The following is a 14945-nucleotide window of genomic DNA, read 5'->3' as shown; positions in this document are numbered from 1 at the left end:
CTATCGAATTCAACACATCGTCATCACCATTTAAACTCCTCAATGAATATTAACGTGTCGTTAAATAGTAAAAAACGAAGTCACACAGTCGACTCAATCGTGAGATTTGAAACTTGCCGCATCGCTGTGTCAACACATTCACGACATGGAAAAACGTGGTTGAAACTAAATATGAAACAAAGGGCTAAGTGATTTCTAATTTATTTCTAAGTTTTAAACTATTCTCGTTATTATAAAAGACAATTCTATAGTCTGACCCGTGTTAAGGGACTATACTAGTGTGACACTTTCAAAAAATCGATTTTTTTTTGCCCTTTCGACTGTTTGTACTTTCAAGAATATCCTATAAAAATTTCAAGACCTTATCTGTAATACCCCCCTAATGGCAGCCGTAGGTATAAAATGACCCCATCTGCCTTGACGTGTTGTTACCTGAATCTTTCGGCATCGTAAACGGTACATAATGAAGCGTAAGAGGAGGGTCCATTGTATGGGCCAGGTATAGCTGATTAGCAGTTTTTGTGGTAAATATCATTTTATATTGCAAAACTCGATAGTTAAATCTTTAAATGCGTTTTTCTCGTAATGAGATTTTTCAAATTTGCTGACATTGTAACTCAAAGAGAAATTAAACGATTGACTTGAAATTTGAACTGAGTACTTTTGAAAATATTTACTCTACAATGACCGAATATATTTTTCATTGGATGAAAATTGATGATTTGGCATTGAAAAACACGACCATTTTATAGGCAAGAAAACAGGCTTTTTTCATAACTACGCTATTTTGTTAGGTTTTGATACTTTTAAAACATCTTAGGTCATTGTACAGAAAATACCTTCCAGTTTAACGACATTTTTTTCTTTTTCGGTTTCAGCTATTCAATCGGCCGGAATCATATCATCAGTGGAGGAACTTTTATTTTTTTGGCGCCTTCGAAGGCAACGCATAAGTCGCTTGGATCTCAATATTTTTCTATAAAAACCTGATGTAACACAGGTCAAATGTAGCGAAATATATTCTTAATTTTTCGAAACATTTGATTGTGTACTTTTCTTTAAAAAAATTCCCGAAAATCACCCAAATTTTCAGCGTTCACACTGGTATAGCCCCTTAATTTCCTTAATATACCAAATTAGAATTATGATTATGTGATATTTGATCAACTGTAACAATATTCCACGGCGTATTTTATCTTGTAGGATTAGAATTCTTGACCTCGTTGATAATGAAGTGGTGAATATTGGTGAGCGGTCAATAAGTGCGTTACGTAAATTTTCGTTAACGTTTCGGCCCGCGTAGGGGCCCTCCTCGAAACGATCAATTATTTATTTAACTGTCAAGAACATAGAATTCATCGGTAAGAAGATGTGATCAATGGACATCGTAATATTTCGAATTATTATCTATTGTACCTTGGAGAGTAACATTCCAATTATCTATTACAACTAACAATGTATATAAACAATTAAGGGAAAGTTTACCTTGTATAAGAAGATCATAGAATAAACACTAGTCAGGTATCATAAAATTCAAACAGGAGAGAGATGGTTCTTCCGATTAGGTGACCGAAGACCATTGACAGCTTCTCCAGTCGATAAACAGTGTAGATATATAAAATTATTGACACTTATTAAATAAATTGACGGTGAGTTATTCCGTGAAGCACAAGGAAGATTTCCTGTGGGTAAACGATCTAATGTGGTCTATAAAATATCTTGCAAAGACTGCAATCAATTTTTTTTTTTTGAGAAAAATACATTTTTCATTTCTCTTCATGAGAAAACTTCTCCAATTGGATTGGTTAAATAATATTATGTTCTTGTGGGTGAAACTGCCAAATCGCCCCTTGACATGCCTCACTTTGAAGGGTGATTTCACCCCCTTAAACTGTTTCATGGCCAATAAGAAAAATACGTGTCGCTTAGAGTAGTATAGGGGCACTTTGGGGCGTCAAAAAAACCCCCCCGCACCCCACTCTGGCGCCAGCCCCTTGCCTAGGAGTGACTTTGGCGCGCCTTCGCGTTCCCCCGCCGCCCCTCGCCTAGGACACCCTTACTGGCTAGGGAGCTGGGTGCCAAAATTTCCATATGATTTGTTCGTCTGGCAGACATTATTATTATCAAATTTTGTACCATAAGAAACATTAAGGACCGCGTCTGCCACCATGACAGGCCTGCGTTGTCAATTGACAGCGCTTAAAAAATCCAAAAAAAAGGGTATGCTAAATCATTTGTTCGTGTCTGCCTCTTGGACTGATGGTCAGAATCATCCTGAAAACGAGCAAAATCCAGAGGCAGGCATCCAGCCTCTGACTTTTGTAGTAGTACATTTTTTAAGTTTTTTTTATGATTTAAAAACGAGTATATGAAATGTTCGCTCGGCAGACCTGAATTGTTCGATTAAAAACAATGTGAAGGGCCACAGAAAAATGATCTGCCACCATGGTAGCGCTGAGTGGTCAATTGACAGCTCTTCAAAAATGTAAAAAAAAAAGGTGTGCTAAATCATTTGTTCGTGTCTGCCTCTTGGACTGATGGTCAGAATCGTCCTTAAAACGTTGAAAATCCAGAGGTAGACATCCAGACCCCTGATTTTCCAAAAGCAGACCATATGAATATAAATTTTTTTTTAACTCTACGCTCTCGCCAAGCCACAAGTAAAAAATTCTGCGCCTACAAAATTTTAATAAAAATAATTAATGTTACATACAAGCAACCGACAGGAACAATTTTGAAAACATATTTCAAAAATTCGGGTTCTAAATCTGTTACCTGCCGTCTCGCAGGTATAAAATGAACTGTATAGTTTGTCTTTCTTTCTTAGAGAGAAGAAAGTGAGAACGTTATAACTCCGTAGAGAGTTGTGGCATACCTATACATAGATATATGTGCAGGTATATACCTATACATATATAATAAATTGTTAAATAATTATTAGTTTAAACAGTTTTTTAATAACTTTTGGGCAATATTATTATTGTTGATTGTTGTTCATAGCATGCCGAATGTTGTTGAATTTTTTCAGATTTTTATTAAGTAACAAAGTACGAAAATTCTGATCGTATACAATTTTTGGCTGGGACGATCAATGACATAGATCCTTAAATTTATTTGCGTCTTCTAACGTTGTAATAAACTGTTTTTTTTCATTTTTTTAATTGGATCCAATAAAAAAGACTGAACAATATAATAATACTAAAACTATTAATACCAACAATAAATAGCCGTACTACCCACTTTCCCTTGATTCTGCGTGAACTTAAAAAAATGGTACACCTCGAAATCAGTGACCAAAATGTCTGCCAACTTTTTTTTGTATTCGGGTAGTCCTATTGAATCGAATGGACGCAACTAGAACGACGAACAAATGATTTAGTAGAGCTTTTTTTTTACATTTTTACAACCACGTCCCGTGATAATGCAGGGCCCTGCATGTCTGGCTCTGGATTTTCAACGTTTTGAGGACGATTCTGATCATCAGTCCAAGAGGCAGACACGAACACATGATTTGGTACCCTTTTTTTTACATTTTTGAAGCGCATAACTCAAAAACGCAGGGATGTAAGACCTTAATTAACTGGACCAAATCGATTTGTATTGATCTGAACTTTCATCCCTAGCGATATGAAAGACGAACAAATCATTTACCAAAATGGCAGCCAGCTCCCCAACTATACGGTATTTTGAATGTTATGTCTCAGTGATCGACGAGGGACTACAAAGGAGGCATCACCGGGTGATTGATTTCGCAAGATGAGTCTACAATCTCCGTAGGTCTGCATTAGATTAATATTTCGTTTCCGTTTCTGAGGGTGGTGCAAACAGTTGCAGTCTATCGAGGTATGTATACGTAGTCATTGCAAGAGAGGAAAGATGATGAGAAGGAATGCGGGGTGTATACAGCATGGGCCGTGTTATACTCGTAAAGTTTGGGCCTTGCGTCGGACAGTAGGCTGGTCCCCGCTTTTCCGACGTACACCCTTACGGTATGTTTATTGTTATGCCACAGTGGACGAAGGAATACAAAAGGAGATCTCATCGGGTGTCTCATTTCGATGTCGCAAGATGAGTCTACAATCTCCGTAGGTCTGCATTAGATTAATATATTGTTTCCGTTTCTGAGGGTGGTGCAAACAGTCGCAGTTTATCGATGGCAGTATACATAGACATCTCATGAGAAGAATATTAAAAATATTCTCAAGTACACTTGTTTCTAACCGTCACCAACCGCTGAATCAGCTCCACGATTTGAGGTAAGAATTGCGAGTGAATCCAACGGAACGTTTTCTATTTTATCTCTAAATTTCATTTGTCTTGTCGAATTCCGTTCGCCCGATAATCAAAGTAGGCTTTACGGCACGCAAGTTTTTCAACAGGATAAATGACGTCAGCCGTACAACTTTGTTTAAGTATGAGAAAACCATGATTTTCGCTGTTAATACATCTGTTCTGTCAGACGTGGCAGACAGCCTCCACGTTGGGTCAGGGTAGCTTTGGTTTATCTTTCAGCCCGACTACGGGTGTATCACCGTTAACCACCGCGGAATGTTTACGCTAGCGGGCCATAGTAAAATTTCGTACACTTAGCTCAAGAAGCGGCGGGGTAACGTATTGTAATAGCATGTGGCCTAAACAAAACACGACCTGCTAAACTTATAAATAGTCGTGGGCCCGGAGATCTTCTCAGTTAGAAAATCGCGATGTCGCTGGAAACAACGATTCTCTCTAGTGCAGTTATTACGATATTTTCAAAAATAATGCAATCGATTAACAATCTCCGTTACTCTGCCGCGCTGTGGTGAAGGCAGCTAGCCAAGCTAGGAGGGTCAACGCGACTCTTGTGCGTGTGTCCCCTGTTTTCCGTCGGGAGCTGTTGTTCTGCATAAGACATGCGGAATTGCTTCGGCAATTGCGGCAGCTTCCGGCGGTCTGCGGAGCACAGGCCCTGGCGCACCTCCACAGCACCGGTGCATTGCGGGGTTACGTGTGGCTTAGTGTAGCCGCGAGTGTGATTCGCCAGCGGGGTGCCACTCGCTTCGCCGTTGTTCGGGCGCTGATGGCTGAGTAGGTACAACGAGCGAACCGGTAAGTTTTTATTTGTTTTGTGTGCAGTGTCACTGATATATATATACACTGGATTGGATTAAGCGTGGTGCCGTCACGCCAATTGAACGGTAGCCATTTTGTACAGATTCTTGTCACTTCAAATATATATATATATATACGTGATATATGTATGTGTATATAATCGATTGCGATGGAAAATTACAGTAACAATTATTGAGGTAACAATGAGTACCTGCGTTTTTTGCAAAACAAAGCAATCAAAATATTGTGGGCGATCATTTCACAAGTGAGTATACAACGCTGAAGCGTTCTGCAAATGATAACTTGCAGAGGTTATGTCAGCATACGAAGTATTTACTAATTATATTTAACGAGTATTATAACGTACGAATCGTGTCAGTAAAAATGCATAATATTTGAATTATGAACCGATCTTATTATAATTGAAATTGAAAACTCGGGTATTATTGACTCAGGGATTAAATTATAATTCGATATGTAGATTTCCCGTGAAAGATGTGTTGCGCCTTCAGCAGTGGTTAAAAAAAATGAAGAGGAAGGACTGGAAGCCAAACCGAAATAGCACATTGTGTTCAGCTCATTTTACAAATGACTGCTTTGATAGGACAGGATTCCTAATTACAATGAAAAAGAACAGTGTACTAACTATATTTGACAACCCAAAATCAGAGTGTTCATCTTGTCACCGATTAAGGTCATATGGACGTGGCTATTTATTCTTCAAGTAAGTACCGTTACTCAATGCAACATAACGTGTGAATTAACAAATTTAAACTTTGCTTGTTATGTAGGTTCCCATTGGATGAACCTGATATTATGAAGCAGTGGATCGCAAATATAAACATTGGACCGCGGTCTCCATCAAGTGATAGCTTTCTGTGTTCCGACCACTTTGAACCCTCTTGCTTTCAGAAGAAAAGTAAAAATTATATAACTTTACGAAAAGGCAGTATCCCAACGTTATTTGGTAAGATCTGACACTATTAATCCCTTTTAGGTCAGAGAAAACTCAGTGTGCATCAAGACACGTTGATGTGATGCACTATTGCGTCAATGCCGTCGAAGCGGTTAATTACCTACAGATTATAAAGTGCTCTGTTACAGAAAAATCGGTGTGTGACACATTTCTGTGTATTTCCATTGTCGTTATTTATTAGTAACTTATCTGTAGGTGAAAACTTGCAGCAGACCGAATTACAGGATGAATCCGATCGGCCCACCACAGTGAATGTAACCAAATTACATGAGCACCTACACATTTGTACCTGATTTGCATGCTCAGATATGTACATCTTTTTTATTTTCTTTTGATTGTGCTTGTAACTTTTTCTCCATGTGAATGGATTGTGGATTGATACTACTAATTATATTACGGTTGTGGTTTATCGCACGCAACTCTATAAAAATTCCTTAACGTTTGCAAGGAATGTTTTATTCTCCATATTTTTGAATAAAGTTTTTACTCACCCAATTCGATATAATTTAATTCAAAACTTTTTTTACATGTCTTAAGCTCCACTTTGATGATCAATGGATGGTAAATGGATTCCCTAACGGTTGAATTAGTGTTTTACAAATTTTGAATAATCCGTATGGAATTCAGCCCACCATAGGATAAAGGATAATGGACGGAAACTTCTCAGAATTGAGGACTTCTTTTGAACATAAAGAAAAATCACGCTTAAATACAAGTTTTTCGTCATATTATTTAATGATCTTTTACATCATATAATTGTAAATAATAATATACCTTCGAAAAAATGATTTGTTCTTCATTTAATGTATCAAACATTATTTTACTCGTCAAAAACTTTTTTGTGTGACGAATATATCGTTAGATCTAGATAGCATATATTACGCAGTTCAAATCTAGCGCGCATTTTGTGACAACTTTCTGTACAAGATGGCGGAAATTAAATTGTTCAATTGGACGCACGAGCTTACACGTAGAGTATACGGTAATATCCAATCCAGTGTATATATATATCAGTGGCGCAGTGTACGTTTTAATCAATGTGGAGTTTGAATTACCGGATCTTCAGAGTAGGGTGAAAAGATAAAAGAAAATATGCAATATGGAAAAAGGGTCTAGCCGCACAAGCATGTCAAAAATGATTTGTCATCCAAAGGAACACATTTCGACCAAAATTGAACCCTCTCATCTTCCTATTTATTGCGGACTGTCAAATATTGGGTTTTGGCGTTTTTCCTTTTTTTCTTCGACCTCATTGAAGCTATCGTACTAAAAAAAAATCAAAAACGCGAAACTGGTCAGAATACGTAAAAAAACGTATTTTTTTAACCCATCTTAGCGTCAATTTCGAGAAGAAAAAAAATGAAGAAGTTTTCTTTTTCTGTTTTCGCTATGATAAAAAAGACTTGCATCCATCATTATTTTTTAAAAAGAGTATGTGCTCAAAGTGCAAAACTTCTAATTATTTCAGATTTTTCGCATTGGTGCGCCATTATCAAAAAAAAATAAAGACCGCTTTTTTAAATATTTTTCCGGGATTTTTCAGTATCTAAGTATTCGATGGTCGATTTATTTCACTTCCGAGCACGCTTCTACAAATACACGTACAGACACATAGTTCCAAAACGAAACTCGAGATTTCACCCTGAACTAGCTAGCTAGCTAACCTTTAATGTGACCCAATATCAAATCAGCAGGAACGGTAAATAATTTTTTTTTAGTATTCATATTTATGTATCACATTTACACTGGAGGTCACTCAAATTCACGTTCTAGTATTAATGTTACGTGGTAGTTTGGAAATAAATAGTCCTATATGTATTTGAAAATTTCATTTATTTATAAAATGCGTACCAAATAGTTTCAATCTTCGTCACTGTCATCGTTAATTACTGGATTAACTTTTTCAATATTAAAAAGACGCAATAAAATCTCTGCGGGTCTTATAATTTTCGAAAGATACCTAGCGTCGGAGAGATAATATATGATGGCGGCCACGTGTGAGCAGCATCCAACAGTGCGTAATCCATTGGCGCATTCGCATGATTACAAAGGATGATAGAATTGAGATTCTAAATTTACATCGGGAATATCCATGAGTAGTATCGGCCAATCGATACATTTTTGGAGCAATTCTTTTTTTTGGTCTGTTGTGTATTTGTAGGAGCGCGCCTGGAAGTGAAATAAATCAACCATAGAATACCCAGACACTGAACAATCCCGGAAAACTAGTAAAAAATGCGGTTTTTATTTTTTTTGATAATGGCGCACCAATGCGAATAATCTGAAAAATTAGAGGTTTTGTACTTTGAGCACATACTCTTTCTAAAAAATAATGATAGGTGCAAGTTTATTTTATCATAGTAAAAACAGGAAAATAAAACTTCTTCATTTTTTTCTACTCAGAATTAACGCGAAGATGTATTAAAAAATACTTTATTTACGTATTCTGACCAGTTCATTCAAATTTTTTATTGTTAGATGGCAGACATTTTACCCACGCAATTATTATCTCTGTTCTTACCGACAGTTGGTGTTACTGGGTGTTGCCACAGGTTGGTCACATTATCGATCAATCGATATTCCATCGATCAATTCTGCATAATGTTTGCAATGCTCGCCGCAAGATGCTAACTTTTTTATTTGTTATGTGGTTGCGTAAACGTTTCAAAAAAAAAACGGTTGGATGCTTTGAATAGATGTTTTTTATTTATCAGTAATTACATTCTATTTTCGGCTTATACGTAATAATGGAAATAGATCATCTTATTTTAAATTGAGCAAATAACCTTACACATTTTTCTTTATTCACACAATAATAATAATAATTAAACATCTTACCCCTAAATTGACTTATACTAATTTCTTAACCGTGCCACTAATCGGACTGTACTCGACAATACGATCGTGCAAGATCATGCAATAGGCTGCAGTGTTTGCGAGAAATTTCACGCTCCCTTCAAATTCCAATCGAATATCCACCGGTCCTCTTTCCAAACCGTCCATATTTTTCCAATACGAGTCAAAAATGCCATGAAATACGAAATATTATGTGGGAAACTTGAACATTTTGAAAATTCACAGCTCGTTGACAACTTCGACTCCTAGCTGGAAATTTTCAGCGTTGTTTGGGGATAGAACGAAGTATATTCCCTGAAATCTTCAAGCGATTTCGAGTTGATAGAAAAAAGTTACAGCTATCTGAAAACAGCGATTTTTCAGAAATCAGTTGGGTTTGCGAGGCCGTATATAAAAAGGAACGTGGTAATTAATAATAGTTCGTGTAGGTAGTGATAAAGTATACCTAGACGAAAAATTTGAGCCGTCTACTTGGAAAATTCTTGACTTGGCAGCGTTTCAAAGTTATGCGAAATGTTGCTAAAATAGTAGTTCACGAAAAGGGTCCTAAGTAAACTGAATTTTGCTTTGGAGTAAAAAACTATTTTTTCCCTCAAAATACAAGGTCAGAGAAGGAGAATGCCGTTTGATTCGAGTCTTTAAGTCTCATAGAGCTCCCATAAAAAAATCGTGAAAATAAGTAAAAAATTGAATTACTAAACACTTCAAAAATTTCTATAGCCACCGGATTTTCTTATATTAAGCTCAAATTTGGAGAATCGTCTTTTTTTATAACCTAATTTCTTGAAAAAAATCAGGAGCCGAATCGCTGACTAAAGCCCGCAGGCTGCGGTCGAAAAGTATTGGACGTACCCATATATATATATATATATATATATATAGTGCTAAACCGATCCACTTACGCTACTATGAATGCTAATTTAAATCAGCGATGATTATCATATTTGATTAGTATGCTAACAAAGTTTTCCGATTTGTTCTAACTTTTCTGCATTCCCCATCACCATATTGATAAAAACTCGGGGAAAATTTTTGACTCATAGTGGAAAACTATGAACGGTTCGAAAAGAGGACCGGTGGATATTCGATTGGAATTTGAAGCAAGCGTGAAATTTCCCGCAAACACTGCAGCCTATTGCATGATCTTGCACGATCGTATTGTCGAGTACAGTCAGATTAGTGGCACGGTTAAGTAATTAGTATAAGTCAATTTTGGGGTAAGATGTTTAATTATTATTATTACTTACTGATTATTATTACTGTTTGAATAAAGAAAAATGTGTAAGGTTATTTGTTCAACTTAAAATAAGATGATCTATTTTCAGTATTATGCATAAGCCGAAAACAGAATGTAATTACTGATAAATAAAAAACATCTATTCGAAGCATCCAACCGTTAGTTTTTGAAACGTTTACCCAACCACATGATGAAAAAAAAAAGTTGCCATCTTGCGGCGAGCATTGGAAACATCACGCAGAGTCGATCGGTGGAATATCGATTGATCGATAATGTGGTGGGGCGCCACATGTGACAAACCTGCAGCAACACCCAGTAACACCAACTGTCGGTAAGATCAGAGATAATAATTTCGTGGGTAAAATGGCTGCTCACCCGACTAAGCCAAAAATTTTATTGTCAAATTGTCTGTCGGTAAAATAGGGCAAAAATACTGATGGCGCCATCTATGTTAACGTTTTAGCCGGTAACATTATTGGGGGTAATGTTTGCCATCGCGGTGGTAAATTGCCGACTGTTGGTAAGGTAGGAATCGGGGCTACTCTGCCGGTCCGCCGCTATTGTATGTCCCAGAACTTTTGTATCTCTACTACTAGTTTTCCAACTGTCAGAATTCCGCGCGATGCTGAAGGACTCCGCGGAGAATGAGGCGGCTCTTTGCGAGGTCGTCGACGTCACCGATGAGGTGATTGCGTCGCAAAGAGTAGCACTAGGGAGGCCCGCCGAGGATCCGATTTATGCGGCACGTGACGGTAAGTCCAGATGATTGCCTGTTCGTTGTGTCGTAACAGGGAGTTGCCGTGTATAAATACGTTGTGCGCGAGTGGTATATAAAAATTTCCTTTCGTTAGAATTCATGATGGACGACACCAGGGAGAACGTAGCAGCTCTTCCCGAGGGCTGTGCTGCTTGTGAGGAGTTGGCGCTTGCGGAACATACAGGGGAGGATGAAGCGATGGTGGACAATGGGACCGCCGAGGAGCCAATTTCTGTCGGAGGTCGTGACGGTAAGTCCAGATGATTTGGCTTTTCGATATGCCGTATACCATGAAGTACCCGTGCGTGAATACGTTATGCGTGAGCGGTCTTCCAAGAGTTTTATAAATCTTCTTTCACGCGTGTACTGAAGGTTATTGTGTCCGTTGCAGAAATCGATTCATCACAGGCGTCGACCTTAGTGTTGTCACGTCCAAGTCCGTCAGGAGTGTTGGAAATTCAAGGTATATAGGAAAAGTTTGAAAATAAAACTGCAGATCAGGTATTCTGATATGAACTCACGGGCAATTTCTTCTTGGGTGGGGGTGGGTAATTAGATCCGATCGTTGCTCATGAGCCAGTGGTAGAAGAAGAAGAAGAAGGAGACTATTATTCGATATCGCCGATGGATGAGGCGGTAATATTCTCGTGGCAGCAGACGCCCAAGAGTGGGATATTCACACAAATGAGTTATACACCGCCAGCGATGGACGAGGATATTTTTTAGGGGAACTGATCACGTGGGTACTCTAGGGTGTGCGTTTCTAGTAAAAACGTGAAATTCGACTGTACTTACGGATTGACGTCGCTTTACCATGGGATTTAGTCTTATTTTTGTTTTATATGTACAATAGGGGACCTTATGCAAACTGCTGGCCCGTTTCGCGTAAACGAGGGCGCCAGTACCTTGGGCGTACAGATCGGCGGGGGTAAGGTCTGGAGGGCTCCGACTTATGATTCCGATTTGGCATTCGAGTCCGACGATGACAATGACGATGCCGATGACGATGACGAGACATAGACAGCTTCCGACCTGACATTTGAATTCGACGACGACGCTGACGATGGCGAGACAGAGGGTGCTGACTCTGGAAACGCGGGCAGAGAATCGGAGCGGGAGAGTGAAGCTGCGAGCGAGACGGAGTCAAGTCAGGCATCTGAGGACGGGGCTGCGTCACTGGGTAACCGTTTCACGGTTATCGGTGAATCAGCGAGATTTATTCGTAAATTCGCGGTGACAGGGCGTGAGTTGCGAATGAAAATCGCGGCCCCTGAATCGGGTGTTAATCCAGTGGAGTGGCTAGAGAACGTGTTCAGAGACCCGCATGCGTATGCTGTAGCAACGTGCCGGAGTAGCGATTACATAGGTTTCACGTTTAGCGCGGAGAGTTTTAATCATGGTCCTGCGTGGTTATCGTTCCGGCCGGTGGGGGACTCGCGGCACAGTGACCTCTGGAAGTTAGTTTTCAGCGTAGCCTAGGGCGCATCAGAGTATTACGTTGACAGCGTCTTCACGGTACACAGTGTTGGAGTACTGGACGGTCGCGGAAAGCCGAAGCCGATTACGCACGCGAGGGTACTTGAAAAATCCGTCGTGCAGATTGTCAACAGTGACGGGCTGTGTTTACCTCGCGCCCTCCTTGTAGCCAAGGTTCACGCCGAGAGAGTCCTGAACCGCAGTGGCGCTATGCACGACCATTCCGAGATGGTGAGATTCGCTAGATCTAGTTGATGAATGGAAGGTTCCCGGTTGGCCACCCGACGGTCTACATTGGAGAGGAGTGTAAGCTCTAGTCAGGGTCGAGCGGTTGCGACATCACGCGAGTTGAGGGGCTCATCAAGTGCAGAGTTTTACCGCCTCGCAATCTTTATCACCCTGTTTTGCCGGTGCGCATGCATGACAAATTCATGTTTGCCTTGTGCCACTCATGTTGTCAGAGTTTGAATCAGGACGATTGTAGACATGATGACGAAGCTGCGCGAAAATTCGAGGGCACGTGGGTGTCGTTCGAATTGAAAAAAGCCGTGGAAATGGGATACAAGATCAAGAGCATACGCGAAATCTGGTCTGGTCGTATACGGTGACATCGTTTGACCGGACTACTCGTCAAGGTGGGCATTTCGCCGGCTACATCGACACCTTCCTCAAGATTAAGCAAGAGGCAAGCAGCGGCCTGCTGAATGCGAGGACAAGCCGGCTCAAATACGCTACCTTGATGAGTACGAGCGGGTCGAGGGTATACGGCTAGATCGCGACCGTATTGCCAAGAATCCCGGCATGCGATCAGTTTCTAAATGATGTCTAAACTCGTTTTGGGGCAAGTTCGAGCAAAGGGAGAATCTGGTGAACACAGAGGTTATAAAGACGCGTCAGCAGCTGCTCGCGCGGACTTTACGAAGAAATTGCAGACGATGCGGCTGGAACGACAGACTGCTTCAAAGCCTCAATTCTGATGTACGAGTATGTGGACAATTTTGTATTATGTTTATGCACTTTATGGCTGCTGGTTTTTCTCTGCGGGAGTTTCTCAGTATATTTACTCCGGACCTCAACAGAAACGATCGTATTGCAGAATTATTCAACCACCGAATAGTCCATGTCGCAAAACGCAAAAATAACACCACCAATTTGAATCACATTTATCCTATAAGTTGTCTTCAATGTTGTACCTCTAAGAATTGTAATGTCGCTGATTATAAGACTGATAAGTAAAAAAGAAAACTTTGCTAACATATCTTATGTAGTAATAAGAACATTGTAATTATCATTTATTCGTTATAAGTATGTAATAACCATGTATGTATTTGCACCTGCGTTGACTGAACAAACTTGTAAGGATGACATTTCATTTTTGTACGCAATCCGCCATTGGGTTCTGTTTCCTCACCCATCCGACCGCATTCTCGTACATCTAAGTATGCCTATAGTGTTACATTAAAAGAGAGAGAGAGAGAGTGAGCAGATCTATATTTTTCAAGCGCACGTAAACCTTAGGATAAACACTGACGGCTGGGTAAGATCAGTGACACGAGCAGCCGACGCAAAGAGAAGGGATGAAGAAAGAACGAGAGCCGGGGTGGAGGAGTGTGTAACCCCAAACGTCCAAGTCACAGAGTTCGCTTCGCGAACGGGGTAGCGGGGCAGAGGGGTAAGTGGCCCCAGAGTCTGCCTCACGGCCAGGGGCACCAGGGTAAGGGGAAGGAGATCGGCTCATGGTCAGGGTACACAGGCCCAAAGGCCATCCCGTAGAGTCCGGAATCTGCTTCGCGGCCAACGGTACCCGGGGTAAGCTTGCTAAAGATAGACACTAGGGTGGTCCTTATCAAGGTGGAATGAATTTTTCCGAACCGCCTGCCAAGGCAACTTTAAATAATTCAAAAATAATTCCCAATTTTTTTCAGATTATTATCTAAACTCTAACCCGTGCCTGTAAGAGGGAGGAATTTCTCATTTAAAATACACGTATTTTGGACACATTCTCAGTACATATATCTTACTGCAAGAGTAAGAACATACAAAAAAATCTATAATTGCGAGGTTTTAGTGGGCATTAGTGCTACTATCTGAGAAAAAATTCAAACCATCATACCAGGTAATCGAGACAAATGGTACTTCCTGTAAATGGAAAAAATTCGAATTTCGAGGGTGTGCAATTTGTCGAGATTGTATGGTATGATAATATGAATTTTTTCTCGCATAATAGCACTAATGCCCAATGAAACTTCGCAGTTACAGATTTTTTTGAATATTATCACTCTTACTATAAAATATATACTAAGAACGTGTCCGAAACACTCATATTTAAAATGGGGAAATCCAACCTTTTACAGGCACGGGTTAGGGTTGAGATGAAAAACTGAAAAAATTAGGGAATTGTTTTTAAAGTATTTAAAGTTGATTTGGAGGGTGACCCGGAAAAAAATCGTCAACCCCCTCAATAAGGACTACCCTAATAGACAACCATGTGTACTCTTTTCGAGCCAGTGAAAGGGCGCCGAAAGCTTGGAGGCAATGGCAGTGGCCTACAT

At 39.7% G+C, this 14945-nt stretch overlaps 2 protein-coding genes across 2 annotated transcripts; both read left to right on the top strand.

Moving 5' to 3' along the window:
• The first annotated feature begins 5109 nt into the window (after positions 1-5109).
• Positions 5110-6831, top strand: LOC124292716 (THAP domain-containing protein 1-like). The gene is made up of 5 exons (XM_046730330.1): positions 5110-5177; positions 5275-5356; positions 5573-5815; positions 5883-6058; positions 6263-6831. Exons 2-5 carry the CDS (start codon positions 5295-5297, stop codon positions 6358-6360), a joined length of 579 nt encoding a protein of 192 aa, XP_046586286.1. The 5' UTR covers positions 5110-5177; positions 5275-5294; the 3' UTR covers positions 6361-6831.
• Positions 6832-10782: 3951 nt separating this feature from the next.
• Positions 10783-13603, top strand: LOC124292918. The gene is made up of 5 exons (XM_046731589.1): positions 10783-10912; positions 11012-11167; positions 11309-11380; positions 11474-11656; positions 11771-13603. Exons 1-4 carry the CDS (start codon positions 10783-10785, stop codon positions 11641-11643), a joined length of 528 nt encoding a protein of 175 aa, XP_046587545.1. The 3' UTR covers positions 11644-11656; positions 11771-13603.
• The last annotated feature ends 1342 nt before the right edge of the window (positions 13604-14945 follow it).

This window comes from Neodiprion lecontei, chromosome 2 (assembly GCF_021901455.1).
Source record: "Neodiprion lecontei isolate iyNeoLeco1 chromosome 2, iyNeoLeco1.1, whole genome shotgun sequence".
Classification (NCBI taxonomy): Eukaryota; Metazoa; Arthropoda; class Insecta; order Hymenoptera; family Diprionidae; genus Neodiprion; species Neodiprion lecontei.
The sequence above is the reverse complement of the archived record's forward strand: the minus strand, read 5'-3'. Positions and strand labels throughout refer to the sequence as shown.